Source organism: Apodemus sylvaticus, chromosome 13 (genome assembly GCF_947179515.1).
Source record: "Apodemus sylvaticus chromosome 13, mApoSyl1.1, whole genome shotgun sequence".
Classification (NCBI taxonomy): Eukaryota; Metazoa; Chordata; class Mammalia; order Rodentia; family Muridae; genus Apodemus; species Apodemus sylvaticus.
The window spans coordinates 26,873,016-26,892,565 of NC_067484.1; the positions used below are offsets into that span (position 1 = coordinate 26,873,016).

The following is a 19,550-nucleotide window of genomic DNA, read 5'->3' on the forward strand; positions in this document are numbered from 1 at the left end:
TGTACTTGTAAATTCTAACTGCCACTTATCGTGACAAATTTGATAATTCTGATGTAATAGGTATAAATTATTGTATGGCTAAATTAAGCTAATTGGTGTATATCCACCTTATATAGTGTTTTTTTTTTATGGTGAGAACATTTAAAATGTGTTACAAAATAGCTATCTTGAAGTTGCCTCCTTCTGAGTGTGATGTCATATACTTACCAACATTTCATTTGTCATCACTCAGCCAGCCTCTTAAGTTTACTCTGATCCAGTGACTTTAGAAATAGCTCAGTGGTTCAGAAGGCATTGTCTTACAGAAGGCTCAAACGTGGTTCCCAGCACCCATGTAGGATGGCTCACAACTGTCTGTAACTCCAGCTCCAGGGCTTTAACAATGGTACTTTTCAGATTCCATATGTAAGTGTAAATCATTGTTTGATTTTCTGTGCCTGGCTTTTTTTCCTGATCAGTTTTACTGCCATTTAGTGAGCATTACATATGAGTGAATGAGCCTTACTGTCACAGTCTGTGTCATTTTTCCTCTGTACTCCAATTATACCTTTAAGATACAGTGTAATCAGTCCTTCACTTACTCTGTTAAACATCAGTGACACTTAACCTTGTCTGTTAGGATGTAATTTCAAGCCAGTGTGATTCTTTAATGGGCATGTGCTTAGACGTATATTTTAGGAACATTTAACCATAAGTCAGAGTAGTTGTAATTTTCGAATGAAGGAACAATGAAAGTATTAATTGCTCTTCAAAAAATTAGTTTGGTACAATGAATTGAATATTTCAAATGTTTTTGTTTCTTTTGGGTTTTAATACTAGGTGTCAGAGGATGATTTCTCTAAATTAGAGATGAAGGAAAATATGATGCCTATTACTAGGTCTCTTCACAAGTAAGTATTGTTTACTAATTTGGACACGAATCCATTTTAGTCATTCCTTTGACAGGAATTAGGGTGGAATTTAGTAGTTCCCAGAGTGAATGTATGGTAGGCATACTTAAAGTTCTTGTAGCACATATTTTAAAATGTGGTATGTATATTTATGTATTGTTTGTGTGTGTTTTTATAAATGTAGAGGCCAGAGGTCAACAATGAGTGTCTTCCTTAGTCATGGAATGCATTATTTTTTAAGCATATTGCATGCTCTTAAACCTGTAAACCTTCCTATTTAAATAGTCCTAAGGGCTAAAAAGATGTGCTAGGACATACAGAACATAATGGATATGACTGGGTCTGATTCTTTATTTCAGAATAAAGCAGATGTTTGAGACACTCAGTACTGATATGGGCATCCTATAACAATAATATGCCATGAAATGAGTTCATCTAGTCATAAATGTATCATTATTTAATGTACCTGAGGCTGGCGTGATGTTCGGTAGGTAAGAGTACTTACTGCCAAGCCTGATGATCTGATTTCAATTCTTGGACCCTATGTAGTGGGAGGGAAAAACCAATTCCTACAGGTTGTTCTCTGACTTCTACCCAAATGCCATGGGCGTGTGTGTGTGTGTGTGTGTGTGTGTGTGTGTGTGTGTGTGTGTATTTTTATAGAAAGGTACATTTATCTTCCTTAGTCATATTGTCCTAAATAAAAATGTGGTGAATACTACAAGTTGTTTCTATTGACTGGCAATAATGTTCTTTATGTTTGCATTTGGTTATAAAGATCTGAGGTAAGATGATCTCTGAGTCGTGGGAGGAATGGGTGTGATATAGATGCCTCATTTAGGTTTGAGCATGCCTTCCTTGAGCATTTTCTTCATGTTGGTCAGATGCGGGCCTCGGTGTTAATCACCATCTCCTACAGAAAGAATCTTCTGATGGGGATTGTGAGATGAGATGAGTCATTTGGAGTCGCTGTAATACCATGCACATTTAGAAGAACAATAGTAGGTTCTCCCAGGGCCTATGGCCACCTAGCCAGGGGGTCTTGGCCATAATAGGTAAAACAGGAGTCTGTCTTATGCAGCTAACCTTAAATCCAAGCAGAAAGTGGTTGGTTACTCCCTTATCATTCATGCCACTGATATACCAGAAGCTTCCCAGACTCCTAGTTATGTAGCTCGTAGGGTTCACAACTAGGTAGAATTGACAACTAATTGTCTCCTTCAGTAACATGCATGGTATCTTTCAGTACTATGAAAACTAGGCAGTAGAGATGAAGCTTTCATCTTGGTACCAGCTTGACTTCTCTGTTTTATGATTTAATAAGCATGTGGTGTTTTCAGCAGGAGGGTTTACCATCAAATATTGGAGGGTGGCTAAGAACAGTGGTCTATAATATTTGGGGGGATTGTGGGACTGCACTGGCAAACATTTTGGGAAGAGATAACTCATATCTGACAGTGGGCTTTCTACTTGATAGCCTATGGTGTCTAAGAAAGGCATTGTCCTACCGTAATAGGGTAATTCCATTTACATTTTTAATATGTATATGCATATACTTTAGGATTCCGCAATTCTAGATTTCCACATAGGTTTTCAGGGTCTTTAGTGTTATTCCTCATACTCCTTCTTTTGCTTGTATTTCTTCTTTTGAGAACTTTTTAACTACCTTCAATTAAACTGTTTAGTTACACTTAAACTAAAGCTATTTTTAAACTAAGTTTTATTTTATATGTATGAATGTTTTGGCTGCATGTGTATATGCGTACCACATGTATGTCTGGTCCCTGTAGAGGTCAGGAGAGGGCACTGGATTTCCTAAGTTATGAGTGCTTGTGAACCACCATTTGTGTACTGGGAAACTGACCCACCAAGTCTTTGAGTTACAGGTGCTCTTTAACCCCTGAGCCATCTCCCCAGTGCTTTTGCTCCAATTTTAATTTGGTTGCTGTGTTCTCTCTCTCTCTCTCTCTCTCTCTCTCTCTCTCTCTCTCTCTCTCTCTCTCTCTCTCTCTCTCTCTCCTCCCTCTCCCTATCCCTCCCCTTCTCTCCCCCTCTCCCCTTCCTTCCCTCTTTCTCTCTCCCCCTCCCTCTGTCCTTTTTCTGCTTTTGTTGGTTTTAGATTTTAGGTTTTTTAGAGATCTTCATATATTCTGGACAGTAAATCTGTATAGATGGTATGTTTTTTCCCTCTTGATAGCTGCCTCTTTACTTCAGTCTTACTGCTTGAGCACTGGGTTGTCCCATTCAGAGAGTTTCTTCCTGTCCTGTAAGTTTAAGCATGACTCAGGCTTTTGCATCTAATATTGGGCCTAAGGTCCTTGGTGCATTTGCAATTGTTTTGGGAAGAGTAAGAGATAAGGACTGAGTTCCATTCTTCTACATGTAGTTAATAGAGTTTGAGGCTGAGGATGTGGGCTTTTATTTCATGTGTATTTTGAAAAGTGTATTATCCATATATTCAACCTTGTTTGGGAAGTTACTTGTTTTTCTTCTCAACAAAAATGAGTTTTACTGAGAATTTTACTGACTTTAAGCTATATTTTTAAAATTTAAACTATCTTTACCATAAATATTAAATGAATTACATGCCTTGTTTCTAGATTATACATATAGCATGACAAAAGAAAATAATTATTTTTGCAGAGCTATTAGGAAAAGTATATAAAAATGTTTTATTAAATATGATACATGTGATACTATTTTTATTAGCTCTGGCAAGTTAAAAATTCAATATTATATTTAAAGCAAATGTTTATAAAATACTTACTTATTTTAGTTATTACTTGTTCAGATACCAGTTTATAAAAAAAGAGTTCTCAAAGTTTTATGATTTTCTTAATTTTTTTCAGTAACTTTGAACTTTAAATAATGTGATCATTTCTTGCTTTCTATATTGGCTGTTCACTTCTCAATATTGGCTTATAATGTATTTTTTTATTTTTTTAATGAAGGGCCTTACAACATTTATCTCGCCTGAGAGACCTGGTTGATGATACAAGTGGGAGACAGTCACTGAAGATGTGAAGAGCAAAATAAGCCTTCCTGCAATAAACAGTCACCACACAACGAGCTATGCACTCTCTGCTACTGCTTACACTGAGAACATTAGCCATGCCTTATTCTTTGACTGGTTCAAGTATATTTATTTCTAAGAATCTTAACTTGGAAATATTCACAGGCCCAATTTTATACAAAAACAAAACTGGAAGACACTAAGATATATCCTGAAGTAGTACTTGGATCGTCAGACCAGAAAAATTTTAACGTTCAAATGTGGATAATTTCCTTTCTTGCCATTTACCTGGGCTCAAATTTTATTGACATTCTTATCATTTGCCATTTAATTCTTAGTTGTAAAATCGTTTATCTTCTTCCCAAATCTTCTAAATTTTATATTTGAATGTGTGTGTATTGAATATTTTCAAGCAGCTTCAGTAATACCTACATTGTTTTATTATAGCGGTCACTTTGTTGCTTTTCAAGTTTTATAAATTAGATATTTAAGATGTTCTGTTTGTAAACGACATTTAGTTTGTGACTCAGTGGTAATGGAATGTTCTTTTATTATGACACCATAGTGTTTTTTTGTTTTTGTTTTTTTTTTACTTAATTCAGTTAATTGATTCTTTGTAAGATAATCTTGATAATACTTAACAATTGGCAAATCATTTTAAAGAGTATAGTTGTGAATTTAATATTTGATACATAGTTCCCTACATTTTAGATTTGGGTTAACCTTAATCTGTTAAAAGCTATGACATTATGACACATCAGAAACTGAACAAAAAATGACTGTAGAAAATCTAAAAACAATTATAATTTTAAGCTATTTACTATAATCTTCCAAATTTATCTCTAGATAGAACAGAACAGAGTTGCTACAGTTTCTACTAAGGAAATATTAATATTTACAATAAGTAGAAAATGTCTTCATCAAGAATGAAAATTATGTAATAAAGCAAAGGATGAATTTAAAACCCTGATGAAATTAGTGTATGGTCAAATTCTACAAATTAACAATTTAATTTTATGAATAAATTTGTTATGAAGAATTTCTAAGTACATATGGCCAAATAATTCTTTTCATGATATTAAGGCACTATACATCAACTATAACCGAGTAGGCCCTGCCTTTTGTTTCCCTAGCCAGTGAGGTTCCACTTTGCTGCTGATGACATTCTGTGTTGTGATAAATTCTCCTGCCCAGTGTTAAAAGGGAAGATTGTAATAGGATAAGCATCAGGTACATTTGGGAGAGTCATTTAACCTAATAAAATATACTATAGACAAGTTTTAAAGAGAGATCTAGGTTATAAATGTCAATATATTTGTCACCCATAATATATACTATTCCTGAGAAGCATCAGAAAAGACATGGTGCTGTAATGACTGACAAACATTCCTTTGATTACCACCTCCTTTTGCAAGAGCATGTCTCCAATAGTAAATATAACCAGCTCATTCTAAAATTATGTTACAACCTATACTTTAAAGCAGTTTATATTACCAAGTGAACATTACTTTTTTCTTTTATACATGGAGAAATTTATATATATTATATGAGACAACTGAAGAGCAAATGTAAATGTTCATAAAGTTCTGCAAAGAGGTAGTTGAGTTCCACGTATAGTTGATACTTTAAAGTTTTTTTCTTTATAGGGTTTTGGAGGAAAATATCAATATGGAGATTACTCAATTAAGAATTTAATTAGATAATGAGAAAATTAGATTTTCAAGATGTATTATAAATGTAAAATTGTATCAGTTCAGTGCTCTTATCTTACTATTAAGGTATATTGAAAAGATGTTAAATTGGTAAAAGGAAGAGGCTTCAGGTTTTTGAGTATAAACATTTTTTAATCAAAGGACTTGGAAAGATGGTGCACATTTTTAATTCACACACTCAGGTGGCAGAGGCAGGTGGATTTCTGAGTTTGAGGCCAGCCTGGTCTACAGAGGGAGTTCCAGGGCAGCTAAAGCTACATAGTGAAACCCTGTCTCTCTCAACAAAAAAATAAAAATGCAAAGGCCATGGAGAGATGGTTCTATGAATATCGTGCTTGCTACTCATTTTTAACTCATGCTAAAACAAAAACAAACCAACTAACCAAACTAACAAAGCCAAGCATAATAATGCACGCATGCTACGATTCCAGCCTCAGAATGGCAGAGAAGAGTTTCCTACGGCTTGCTGACCAGCTTGTATAGTCTAATGAGTTAGGTCCATGTCAGAGACACTTTCTCAAAAAATAAGGCAGAAAGCATTCCCGAGGCATGACCCCCAAGGAGGTCCTCTCGCCTCCACCTGCATGTGCTCACATTCCACTGAGAGCAGGAATTCAAGACATGAACAATGAGCCAAGACTGACCCGCACTGGCTGTATAGTCGGGGTGGGTTCCCATCCATGTCAGAGATTCCTCACCAGACTGAGGCGCTGACTCCTACAGTTTGCTTTGGTATATATTGCTGTAGGTTATTTCTCGCCAAAATTTATGAGATGGGATTTTCTTGCACTTAATATTTTGTTATTTTGTATTTAATAGATTAGGCTAATATCTTATATATCATAAAATAAAATTCTCCAAGTGACTCAACAGTTAAGAGCACATACTACTCTTCCAGAGGACCTCAGTTTGGTTCCCAGCACCCAAGTTGGGTGACTCACAACCATGTGTAATTCCAGTGCCAAAGAATCCAGTGCCTTGTTTGGTGTCTGCACACACTTGAATAAAAATTCTAATTTAAAATATTCTGTAGGAAAAATCATATTTGTTTCTGTGTTTGGAATAAATGGATTTTCTCTAAATTGATTGATTTTATTTTATTTTTTTTTGATTTTATTCTTCACACTGTATTTCAAACCTGCTTAGTGGAAGAAGTGCCGATGAGCACAAGGTTGACTCTCGGTGTTGTAAATTCTGAGTTTGGACAGTTGCGTGATATGGCGCCTCCACGATCTAAGCATCATGGTGCTTTTGTCATAAAATCCGCTGTTCCTCTTATTTATCTCCACCCACGCAAAGCCATCTTAAAGTGAGGTGGATCATACCTACTTGGAACTTGTTTCCTTCTTGATATTTCTGCTGCTGTTCTCAAATAGGATCAGAAGTCTCATAAGTATGACACCTGGGCAAAACCGTAAGCTTTCTGATTACTTGAGCCCTGAACACTTGGGATTTAAAGGTTTTTGATATTTTTCATTTTACCAGATACTCAACCCACTTTACAGATGTAGAACTCAGTATCTGAGTGTCTGGCTTGCTTTGTGCTGCTGTGAACAGGTTATCTGAGACTAGGTAATTAATAAGCCCGTTTTCTTGTTCTGGAGGGTGAGAGGTCATCCCAAAATGCTGATGTCTCTGTTGTCTATGTTGAGGGCTGCTCTGCTTCTGAGGTGGCACCTTATTGCATTCTCTAAAAAAAGAGTGTTTCTGCATATAGCAAAAGGAGAGAAAGCAAAGGGAGCCACATTACCTGTCAAGCGAGTCCTTTTAAAAGGACATTAATCCATTCATTCACGAGGGCAAATCCTTATGACTTAAAATACTGCAACTGAAGTCCTGTCTCCCATTGCTGCTGAGCTGGGTATCTGTAGTGCGAGGGCTTGAGGGGACTCAAGTAAACCCAAACACTACTTTTGTATCATGCTGCTTTAGCCTGGCGTGATGGCAGCTATCAGTGGGGTCTAATGCATAAGTACATTTGCATAGTGATCGAAACCGTGGCTGCTTTAAGTTTTAAAGCTTTACTTGGTAAGCTAGAGCAGACAGACTTGGGAAAGATGGGCCCAAGCCTGACTTAAGATCTCACTGAAGCGGTGTCTGGTGTCCACTAGATGGCAGATGGAGGCAAGTATCTTTGCCATGCTAGATCTCTCTCTCTCTCTTTTTAAATTCAATATATTCTTTATTTGCAGTTCAAGTGATTTTCTCTTTCCTGGATCCCCCCTCCCTGAAAGTCCCATAAGCCCTCTTCCCTCCCCCTGATCCCCAATCCACCCCTTCCCACTTCCCTGTCCTGGTATTCCCCTACACTGCTGCACTGAGCCTTTCCAGAGCCATCAGTGTCTGCTGTCGCTGCTTAGTTCTCTTTAATTCAGTCTAGCATCCTCTGCTTAAAGATGGTCTTTGTACATCAATTAAAATAATCTCAGAGGCATGCTCAGAAATCCACTTCTAAGATTCTAGATCCTGTTGAGTGGACCACACTAACCAACCATCACAGTGAGTGTGTGGGCATGCTGAGAGCCAAGGAGAGAGAACAGGAGCTTGACTCAAGAGTTTTTGAGGGAAACTCCTGGCCAGCACTGGAAGCTGGTAAGGACAGCATGTTCTGGGAGAGAGAATGCTTTCGGACATCTTTAGACCACACTTCCTTAACCACTAATGCAGTTGGCAGAAATCAATAGGAAAAGCCCTTCAGGATCAATTTTCCCTGGAGGCCTTTAAAAATGTTCACTAGTACAATTGTTGATCAGGTTCCCGTGCGGCTTTGCTGAGAGTAAACATGTCTCAGCTTTCCACTTTTGCCTTGTTTTGCAGCATATCTTAACATCCAAGAATAGGTAATAATAAAAACGTCAGGTTACTTAGAAACACCAAAGTACAGGGACAACATTTGAGCCAGTGTTCCCAAACGCCAATGAATCTGACCACTTCATAAAGTAATTGATGAGATAGAAATCTGGACCTATCATAAGAATCCTGGAGTTGTTGGTGTTGGGGCCCGGAGTGCGGGTTTCCTTGCTCTTTCCCTCTTACTCAAATAATTGAAAATACAGGCTCACAGCTGCAAAAGGAGCAAGATAATTTTCTTTGGGAGTGGGAGTACAGACTAAAGAGGGACACACTCTAAAGATGGTCAGCAAGCCACACGCGTAAGGGACGAGGGCTCAAGAGCCCGATACAGTCAGGGCATGCTTTTGTCAGCTCCGGAGGGATGGTTGCTTACTAAGAGGCCAGGTTTGCTAGGCTCCCTATTTGGATGATAGAGTCATTTCTGTACTCTGTATGTCCCTTCTTAGAATGCATCTGATTCTAATCCTATGCATGGCCAGTTTATGCACAGGCATATGGCAATAAATAGGGGATTTTCCCTACAATGTTTCCTAAAACATTTTCCTACAATGTTACTAATGGTTTGCTTTTTACTGATCATGCAACCCAAACAGTGGAGGTTGAAATGGCCCTCCCTCCTAGCCTAAGGAATACACTGGAATGTTCTGAATTTGATTCTTACTGGGATGGCAGAGCTACTGTTGTTCAGAGATGGTAGTGTGTAGCCTGCCTGATGTAGGTTCTAGGTTGATGGGGTCCTAAAGTTGCTAGGTGCACTGCCTGGAGAGGAATGTGTGTGCATATGTATACCGGCAAAGGAGCTTGGCTTCCAAGTGTATTCTAAGAGGAGGGTTGTAACTAATGCAAAGCCAAGTGGTGGTCCCACAGTTTCAAACTATCTCTGCTGGCCTGCCTCAGAATTACATGGTTGTTTGCCTCAAACAAAGCATCCGGTACAAAGAAAGAGCATTGCTTTCATTAAGCTGACCATTTAACTTTTCTGTAAATATTTCCAGAAATGGAAAACTATAATTGAAATTCTTTGTTCCTTAGCTTCTTCTTGCCTCAGTTAAGCTGTGATTGACTTTTCTGTACCAACCACAGATCATGCTTAATTTTGTCTTTCAAGGTGGGACCTTACATATATTTCAGTCTTTCTTGTATTAAAAAGTAATGTTCAGGCTTAATATTTAGTTTCTAAATTTCTTCAGAGTGCAGTTTTATTATAGTGTCACCTTTTTTTGGTTGTTCTCTAAACTTCAGTGTTGTGGGATTTGTTTGAAATGTGACATCAGAAATCTGAGAAGGAGTAGACTCTGATTTTGACTCTTAACTAATTTGTTGCTGGGCCAAATGGGAGATGTCTGAGGAGTGTGTGTGTGGGGAAGTATAGGATCAGGCATGTCAACAAAAAAGCAGGTACACGAGTTCAGGTCTAACTTGGCTATATAGCTAGGCTCTGTCTTTAACAGGTAAAGAAGATGCAAGAGCAACCAAATAAGTCAGCTGGGAGAAATTTCATCCAGGATGAGATGAATGAGTTGATCTAGATAACCGAAACTTCAGGTTTCTGTAAAGAAATTGGGTTAAAGAGCATTTATTTTTGATAAAGGCAATATCTGCAAAGATCTGAACAAAGTCTGACACAGTAGTAAGAAGGCTATGTTCTGAGTTACATGGGAAGGAATCTGGGCTTTGCAATAAAGGTAGGTTTCTGTTATGGTTCTGTCATTTAAAATCTCTTAATTGTACACAAAGGAACCTCATCTTTTTTGAGTTTTTTCTTTAGGTGGTGATGGGGAGAATGAATCCAGGAGCTCATTTGTGCTTAGGCAGGTTCTGCACTACTGAGCTATTCCAGTACCTGACTTCCTCACGTCTGTAGCTTTAAAGGTTAAAAGGGAAAAGTTACAGCTGGCACTTACAATCTCAATAAACACCAGCTGCTATGGTGTCGACACATTAGTTAAAGGAGGCCAGGAGCTTTAAGGCAAGGCAGACTCTGCCCTTGGGCCTCCTGCTGTATTCTCTAAGAGCACATGCATTAACCACAGTAGATGATAGTGCATCTCTTCTCAGGGACTACCTACTGCCTTCCTCTCACAGTAAAAAAGAAGTTCTTAACTTAGAGTAACAGTTCCTTGTGGCAAGGCAACAGCTCTGCCTCCTCAACTCAACTTTCCTACACCCCATTTGCTCTGTGACTCAACAGCTTGGTCTTAACTCTTAAATAACTACAAATATGCTCTTGCCTCCAGACCTTTGTACTGTCCATCCATCCAGACTTAACTCCAATACTCCGTGTTTGCTACCAGACATCTGCTAAGGGCCCACTGTGTCCAAACAGCCTTATGTCATAGTCATTTGTCCTCTGCTACTTACTTGTAAACAGACTAGGGGCTGTAGAGAGGAATATGAGGATACAGAACTTGGGAGGGCGGGAGGGAGCAGAGGGAAGGAGGAAAATGAGTATGTTCTAACTAAGTAGGAAACAGTAACAAGGAAAAGACTCCAACTGGGTGGTGGGGAACAAGGCCAATAGAAGGAGGAAGAGGAAGGGGGGCAAATAACATCCAGGTTGTTAGATAAATCCTCAGGGAATCGGTTCATACTTAACTAAAATTATATAGTTTATATACTCTCTCTTTCTCTCTCTCTCTCTCTCTCTCTCTCTCACACATACACATACACACACACACACACACACACACACACACACACACACACACACGTGACTGTTTCTTACTTGGATTAACATCACAACAGTTCCAATACCAGACATAGTTCACTTGCCTTTTGAGTAGGTGGTCAGGGGTGTCTAAGAGTCTCTCAAAACATGTAGGCTATTGCTGCTGCCCTCGATTGCCCTCCAAAGTGTGAAGGCAAGACCTGTTGCTAAATACGCTGCACCTGTACACTTAGGACACAGGTGGGCTGGATCTAACCTTAAAGTCTCCTCCTTATGATCTAATCCTGTAGTACCAGAACATACTATGCAAGTTGCCACTGAGGAAACAGTTGTCCTATTCAGCTGTGATGCCTACAAACCACAATACAGGCCAACATGACAAGACATACAATAGTGATCTTTACAAATAGTGATCAATACAATACAAAAGTTGGCACTAACCACTTAAAGCCTTCTCAATGGGAGGGAAATCATCCCTTGTACTAGGAAGCCAACCAAATTCCCAGGGCAAGTGAGGTCATTGGATTTTAGAAAAGAACCGACTACTGCCTCTTTATTAGATCAGTGTAGTTCCTAATTACAGTTTAAACTGAATTATCCTTATGCCACAGGTAAGGTTAGCTGTCACCCCTTGTCAAAGAAGCTTCTCTTTACAGCAAACGGAGACCGTTACAGAAAACCACAACTGGACATAATGCAGAGATCATTGTGTGTAGTCCAGCCCCAACAAATGCATGAGCAACACATCTCCAACACCTATGGTTCAGGAAAGAGGAAGAGGGAGCAGAAAGCATGTGAGAACCAGAGGACCAGAAGTGTGCTGTGAGACTGTGTCTCCTAGAAATGGCTGCCCAAACCATACCCGAACAATGGCAATATCGAGAGACATGCTGATGCGGAAAATCTCATGGGGATCACCCTACAGAAGGCTCTTCCAGGTAACTTATACTAGCTGAGAGAGGGAGACTTTGTTTCTCCCAGGGATGATGCCCTTAATTGCCTACCTAACACAAAGTGGTCAGCTCTGACACAAAATACTCACAAACAACAATAATGGACTTTGTATTTATGTAAACCCATTACACATATGTGCATGTAAATAATAAAAGAGGCCATCAACTTCATATCTACTTCATGCTACCTTTCCAGTTCCAATTCATCATTGACAGAAGCCCTGTATATTAATTACTCTTTGTTTTAACGTGGCATGTATTCTACTTTTTATGTTACTGCTTCAGGTATGGACATGAATATTATGGAATTTTGAATTTAAAATCTGTTAATGTTTTCAATTTATTCAACTTAGCTACAAAGTAAGTAATATTCAGAGATCCAGTTGTCAAAATCTGGCATATGGGAGCTCTTTGGAAGGACATGTGGAGAGTGATGGAAGCTATATTGTTAGTATGGAATTGTAAGGATTATGTAAGATCCAATCATTTATTTGCTTAAGCCCACTGAATGCCATCACCATGGTATTTCCTCTGTGTAATCTGGCCTAATGATGGAGAAATGCAAGATTTTTTGTTTTTTTTTTTTTTTTTTACGAATAGTCAACTAAAATGAGTACTTCAAGTCAATCAGGCAGAGTATACTACAGATAAGTTGAAGGGACACTTGATCTATCTCAATGCAATGTAACTATGTTGTAGAGTGTTTGAAAGATAGAAGCAGAAAAATGGCATCAGGGCCATTTGTCAGGTAGGTGATTAAGAACAGGAAACCTAATTGAGAAAGGACTTGCAATATTGGAGGTATCAAGGGTCCCCCATAAGACATTTGACAAACAGCCACTGAAGACTTGTTGTTTAAACAACAATTTCTTGGGTTGAGGGCACAGCTCAGTCAGTAGGATACTTATCTAGAACACACAGAACTCCTGGTTTCATCCCCAGCACCTCATAAAACCTGGCCTGATGATGCATGCTGCTAATCCCAGCATTTTTGGGTTAAAGTCATAGGATCCAAAGTTCAACATTATCCTTGACAGCATAGCAGGAAGTTTGAACTAAGTCTGAGCTACATATGACTCTCAGTATCTTCCTTTCTTTCTCCCTCTCCAACTCTTCCTTTTACCCTCTCTCCTCTCACACACATACACAAATACATGGAAAAAAGGATAGAAAAATAAAACAAAAATCCAAAATGAAACAATTTTTTCTTTAAAAGTCTGTAAAATTTACAAGCACTAAAAAATTCCACAAAACAACCTTATATTCATTTACAGAATACACTCATTGAAATGAGAATTTGTAGCATCATGGGGATTGGCAATCATTGAGAGACATCAAAGGAAGATTGTTGCAGGTATGTGTAACTATATTAAATGTAAATGCAATATGCTGCATCTGGAAAATGACTTCTAGTGGAGAGGACATCTGTGAGAATGTCTACCTAAAATAGCCAACTTATAACTGGAAGAAATTGATTCTAGGAGAGATCTTAACACCTTTTGAATGGATCCAAAGTAGGTAAGGCAGGTGAAGATTTGAAGAAAGTTGATATGGAAGCATTATCATAAGTGTGAGAAATCTCAATGGATTTTTTTTCCAAAGGGAAGGAAACAAGTAAAATTACTAAATAATCCAATGGACTACTGAAAGGATGAAAATCTTGGGTAGTTAGCTGTTTATTTCTCAACGTATTACCACTAAAATTGTAGAACTATGAGTCTATTGTAGTCTGTGTTGTTTGCTATAACAGTAACTGAGGCTGGGAAATTTATAAAGGAAGCAAGTTTATATGGCTTATGCCTCTGGTGACTGGAAAGCCCAAACAACATGGTAGAAAGGTGGAAAGGGAGTTATTTTATGTGTAAAAGTTATTTTATATGTAAAAAATAGCTGATCTTGTTTTCTTACAATTCATTCTCAGCAGAATAAAATTTGGTCACAGGTGAGCTGACATGATGCTTTAAACAACACCAATTTATTTGTGAGGGTATATACCCTGTGACCTAACTACTGTTCATTCAGCACATCCTCTTAAGAGTTCTTGCCATCTTATCATCCCATACTGGAAGACACATGTCTGTTCACTTGATAATCTGTATTTATAACACAATAAAACCATTTATTTTAGCTTTAATAATTCATACACATGAGGAAAATGTCTTAGCAAGGATACTGATCAGAGCTCAATCAGTAATTCAGTAATTTTTTTATTATTAACTTTACAAGGTCAAGGATGTTTTTGACATTTTTAATATTTATTTTAGGAGTTGATTGCTGTTTAATGTTTTGCAATCTCTTCATAAGAGCAAGGGCCTTTCTTGAGTGGGTACTGGTGGGTGTGGAAGCATTGAGAAGATGTACTGATCTTTTCCCACACATAAGTAAATCCAATGTCTGTCACTGGTTTTCCTAAGGTACCTGTCCAGGGTCCACTAAGGTACCTTTTCTGTCTTATTATCACGATACTATAAAATATATTTTTAAATATTTACTTTTCCTTTTTATTAGTTGGAGTGAATCATTACATTGCACTGTATTTGAGGAAGCGGTCTGTTTTGCTTCTTGACCTTATAACTTTATCATTGTCTGGTACACAGCATCATTTCAGATATTTCTCACAGTCGTGCATCCATTTAGTGCTAAGCAACAGATAAGAGCTATTTGCATAATGAGAACATTGATGAATCTTGTTCCTGGTAGATAACCCATGCTATTTCTGTGTCAACGGCCCTACAGTCATTTGACTGCTGTGACTAATTAATTGCTCCAGAGTTCAGATTCTCAACCACTTCAGTATAAACTTGGCAGACTAAGGTCATACAATTGGCTACTTCTGATTGGCCAGTGTCTGTATCCTTTATATTGTTAAGTATTTGGGGGAAAAGTCAGGCTATAAGTAAATAAAGTGTTTCCTGTTGGGTTTCCCAAGGCAGGGAACAGCAGTAGGGATAACTGATTAGGCTTCAGGACCACAGCCCTTTCTTCTCAGTCAGGACGGCTTATCAAAGGATCTTCTTGGCTCAGATTTTCAAAGGAAGACATTGTTCTTTTGTGACTTGATATGTTCCTGGAAAATAAACTGACTTTTTGTAAACCCATCCCACCCAGCCCATAATCTCTACCTCTACCTTCATGGAATCATGGCCTGCAAGTGCACACTCAAGACTCGTGTGATGAGTTAAGGTATATCTCCAGATTATCTGGTTGTTTGCCAGATAATGCAGTTAGCAGCTCTTACATTTGCTATATTTATCATTAGTATACCCTACCCCTAGAGATAAAGACCCCAAAGAATAAAGTTTGCCTGTCGCATAGCCCAGTAGGAATTAGCAACAGAAAACTTGGAAATGTATTTTTGATTGATGGTTTAAAATTAGACCAGCCAAGTGTGAGACAGTGGAATACAATGGAACTTCACGGCTTACAGATGTGGGCACGAGGTTGTACTGGCTGGTTTTGTGTGCCAACTTGACACAGGCTGGAGTTATCACAGAGAAAGGAGTTTCAGTTGGGGAAGTGTCTCCATGAGATCCAACTGTGAGGTATTTTCTCAATTAGTGATCAAGGGGGAGGGCCCCTTGCGGGTGGTACCATCCCTGGGCTGGTATTCTTGGGTTCTATAAGAGAGCAGGCTGAGCAAGCCAGGGGAAGCAAGCCAGTAAGGAACATCCCTCCATGGCCTCTGCATCAGCTCCTGCTTCCAACCCTGCTTGAGCTCCAGTCCTGACTTCCTTTTGTGATGAACAGCAGTGCAGAAGTGTAAGCTCAATAAACCCTTTTCTCCCCAACTTGCTTCTTGGTCATGATGTTTGTACAGGAATAGAAACCCTGACTAAGACAAATTGGTACCAGCATAGTGGGGTATTCCTGTGACAACCTGACCATGTTTTGGGGAGGACTGTGGAAGGACTTTGGAACTTTGGGCTAGATGATCCATTCGGTGTTAAGAGTTCTGTGGAATGTTCTATAGGAGCTTGGAAGACAATGTTGAGAACAGTGCAGAAGATGGAGGCCTGGCTTGTGAAATTTCAGAGGGAAGATTAAAGACTCTTACAGTGGCCATGTTTTGATTGTGAAGATTCTGTGGTTTTGGTTAGCTGGGGCTAAAGAATCAGCTGTGATTAACAAGACACCAGAACCACTAAAGCAAACCTTTGTGTTACTGGGACTATTGATGCTGGTTAGCTGGAGCTAAGAAATTAGTGGTGATTAAGAAGAGACCAGCATCACTGAGGTGAAATCTTCTGGGAAGTGTTTCTGAGAGCACAGAGGCTGTGTTCCAGATATAGCCACAGTTGTATTTTGTGCTGTGGCTGGACTTGGTACTGTGTAAGAGTCACCCAGATGGTACTGGTTTTGAAGGCATGAAGGGGTCATAAAGAGCAGCTGAGGCCCTTGGCACAGTGAGAGGCCTTGGAAGGCTATTGGTGAAGGTGCAGCCTCAATTGCAATTGACGGCCCAGGACTTGAAGGGGTCATGCATAGGAGCAGAGGCTTGTCACCATGAAGAAAGCCTGTGAGAGGCTATTGGTGAAGCCTAATTACAGTGGAAGATAGTAGTGTTTTGGAGATGCCAGTACCATGTGATGACCACCAAGAACAGCAGCAGCAGTGGAGTACAGGCAGCTGGAGCCTAGAAGACAAGCTGCGTGCTACAAAGGGTAGAGCTGGAGAAGTGACCCAAGCCCTTGGAGGAACCCAGAAGTTCATGGGTTTGATCCCAGACATTGAACCATTGGAGTGTGAGTTTTGCTTTTGGTTGTGACTGTGCCCTGGTATGTTTCCCTCTTGAAGGAAGAAAGTATTTTAGTGGATCTCACAGTTGAGAGACTTTGAATTTTTAAAAGACTTTGAATTTTAAAGATATTGGACATTTTGAAGTGATTGAACTTTTAATATGTATAGACTGGGTCTTTTAAAGTAATTTAGATATTGGGGATGAATAAGAAAGTAAGGCTTATATTTTATGGTTTTGAGCCTAGCCTTTAACGGCTGAGCCAACTCCTTCTTCAAAGCCAATATTACGCTGATACCAAAACCACACAAAGACCCAACTAAGAAAGAGAATTTCAGGCCAATTTCCCTTATGAATATCGATGCAAAAATACTAAATAAAATTCTTGCCCACCGAATCCAAGAACACATCAAAACGATCATCCACCATGATCAAGTAGGCTTCATCCCAGGGATGCAGGGATGGTTCAATATATGGAAATCCATAAATGCTATCCACTACATAAACAAACTCAAAGAAAGAAAAAACACATGATCATTTCATTAGATGCTGAAAAAGCATTTGACAAAATTCAGCATCCTTTCATGCTAAAAGTATTGGAAAGGACAGGAATTCAAGGCCCATATCTAAACACAGTAAAAGCAATATACAGCAAACCGGTAGCCAACATCAAACTAAATGGAGAGAAACTTGAAGCAATCCCACTAAAATAAGGGACTAGACAAGGTTGCCCCCTCTTTCCATATCTTTTCAATATAGTTCTTGAAGTCCTAGCTAGAGCAATTAGACAACAGAAGGAAGTCAAAGGGATACAAATTGGAAAGGAAGAAGTCAAATTATCACTATTTGCAGATGATATGATCGTATACTTAAGTGACCCTAAAAACTCTACTAGAGAACTCCTACAGCTGATAAACAACTTCAGCAAAGTGGCTGGCTACAAAATCAACGCAAGCAAATCAGTAGTCTTTATATATTCAAAGGATAAGCAGACTGAGAAAGAAATTTAGGGAAATGACTCCCTTCACAATAGCTACAAACAACATAAAGTATCTTGGGGTGACTCTAACCAAACAAGTGAAAGACCTATATGACAAGAACTTCAGATCTCTGAAGAAGGAAATCGAAGAAGATCTCAGAAAATGGAAAAATCTTCCATGCTCGTGGATTGGCAGGATTAATATAGTTAAAATGGCCATCTTGCCAAAGGCAATCTACAGATTCAATGCTATTCCCATAAAAATCCCAACTCAGTTCTTCATAGAGCTAGAAAGGGCAATTCTCAAATTCATCTGGAATAACAAAAAAACCAGGATAGCTAAAACTATTCTCAACAGTAAAAGAACTTCAGGGGGATTCAATATCCCAGACTTTAAACTCTACTACAGAGCAATAGTGATAAAAACTGCATGGTATTGGTACAATATCAGGCAAGCGGATCAATGGAATAGGATTGAAGACCCAGAAATGAACCAACACACCTATGGTCACTTGGTCTTCGACAAAGGGGCTGAAAGCATCCAGTGGAAAAAAGATAGTCTTTTCAACAAATGGTGCTGGTTCAATTGGAGGTCAGCATGCAGAAGAATGCACATCGATCCATTCTTATCTCCTTGTACCAAGGTCAATTCCAAATGGATCAAGGACCTCCACATAAAACCTGACACACTGAAACTAATTGAAAAAAAAAAAAACTGAGGAAGACCCTGGAGGACATGGGCACAGGGGAAAAGTTCCTGAATAGAACACCGATAGCTTATGCTCTAAGATCAAGAATTGACAAATGGGACCTCATAAAACTACAAAGTTTCTGTAAGGCAAAGGACACTGTCAAAAGGACAAAACGTCAACCAACAGACTGGGAAAGAATCTTCACCAACCCTAAATCCGACAGAGGGCTAATATCTAATATATACAAAGAACTCAAGAAAGTAGAACCCAGAGATCCAAATAACCCCATTAAAAAGTGGGGTACGGAGCTAAACAAAGAATTTTCACATGAAGAACTTCGGAGAGCTGAGAAACACCTTAAGAAATGTTCAACATCATTAATCATTAGGGAAATGCAAATCAAAACAACCCTGAGATTTCACCTCACACCAGTCAGAATGGCTAAGGTCAAAAACTCAGGAGACAGCAGGTGTTGGCGAGGATGTGGAGAAAGAGGAACACTCCTCCACTGCTAGTGGGATTGCAAGATGGTGCAACCACTTTGGAAATCAGTCTGGTGGTTCCTCAGAAAACTGGGCATGTCACTTCCTGAGGACCCTGCTATACCACTCCTGGGCATATATCCAGAGGATTCTTCAGCATGCAATAAGGACACATGCTCCACTATGTTCATAGCAGCCCTATTTGTAGTAGCCAAAAGCTGGAAAGAATCTAGATGTCCTTCAACGGAGGAATGGATACAAAAAATGTGGTATATTTACACAATGGAATACTATTCAGCCATTAGAAACAATGAATTCATGAAATTCTTAGACAAATGGATGGAGCTGGAGAACATCATACTAAGTGAGATAACCCAGTCTCAAAAGATCAATCATGGTATGCACTCACTGATAAGTGGATATTAGCCTAGAAACTTTGAATACCCAGGACATAATCCACAAATTAATTGATGTCCAAAAAGAATGGAGGAGTGGGCCCTGGTTCTGGAAAGACTCAGTGCAAGAGTATAGGGGAATTCCAGAACAGGGAAGTGGGAAGGGGTAGATGGAAGA

The 19,550-nt window shown here is 38.9% G+C and overlaps 1 protein-coding gene across 3 annotated transcripts in view; it reads left to right on the forward strand.

The window, feature by feature from the left end:
* The window catches only part of C13H18orf54 (chromosome 13 C18orf54 homolog), a 624,273-nt gene that overhangs the window by 12,913 nt on the left and 591,810 nt on the right, over window positions 1-19,550 (forward strand). For 2 of the 3 annotated variants that reach the window (XM_052155961.1, XM_052155960.1), the window contains exons 7-8: window positions 820-890; window positions 3,842-6,697. In XM_052155961.1, coding sequence (XP_052011921.1) covers window positions 820-890; window positions 3,842-3,914 — 144 coding nt within the window. In that variant the 3' untranslated portion in view covers window positions 3,915-6,697. Of the gene's footprint in view, window positions 1-819; window positions 891-3,841; window positions 6,698-19,550 lie in introns of those variants that run through there. The other variant, XR_007973096.1, reaches the window with a different exon arrangement.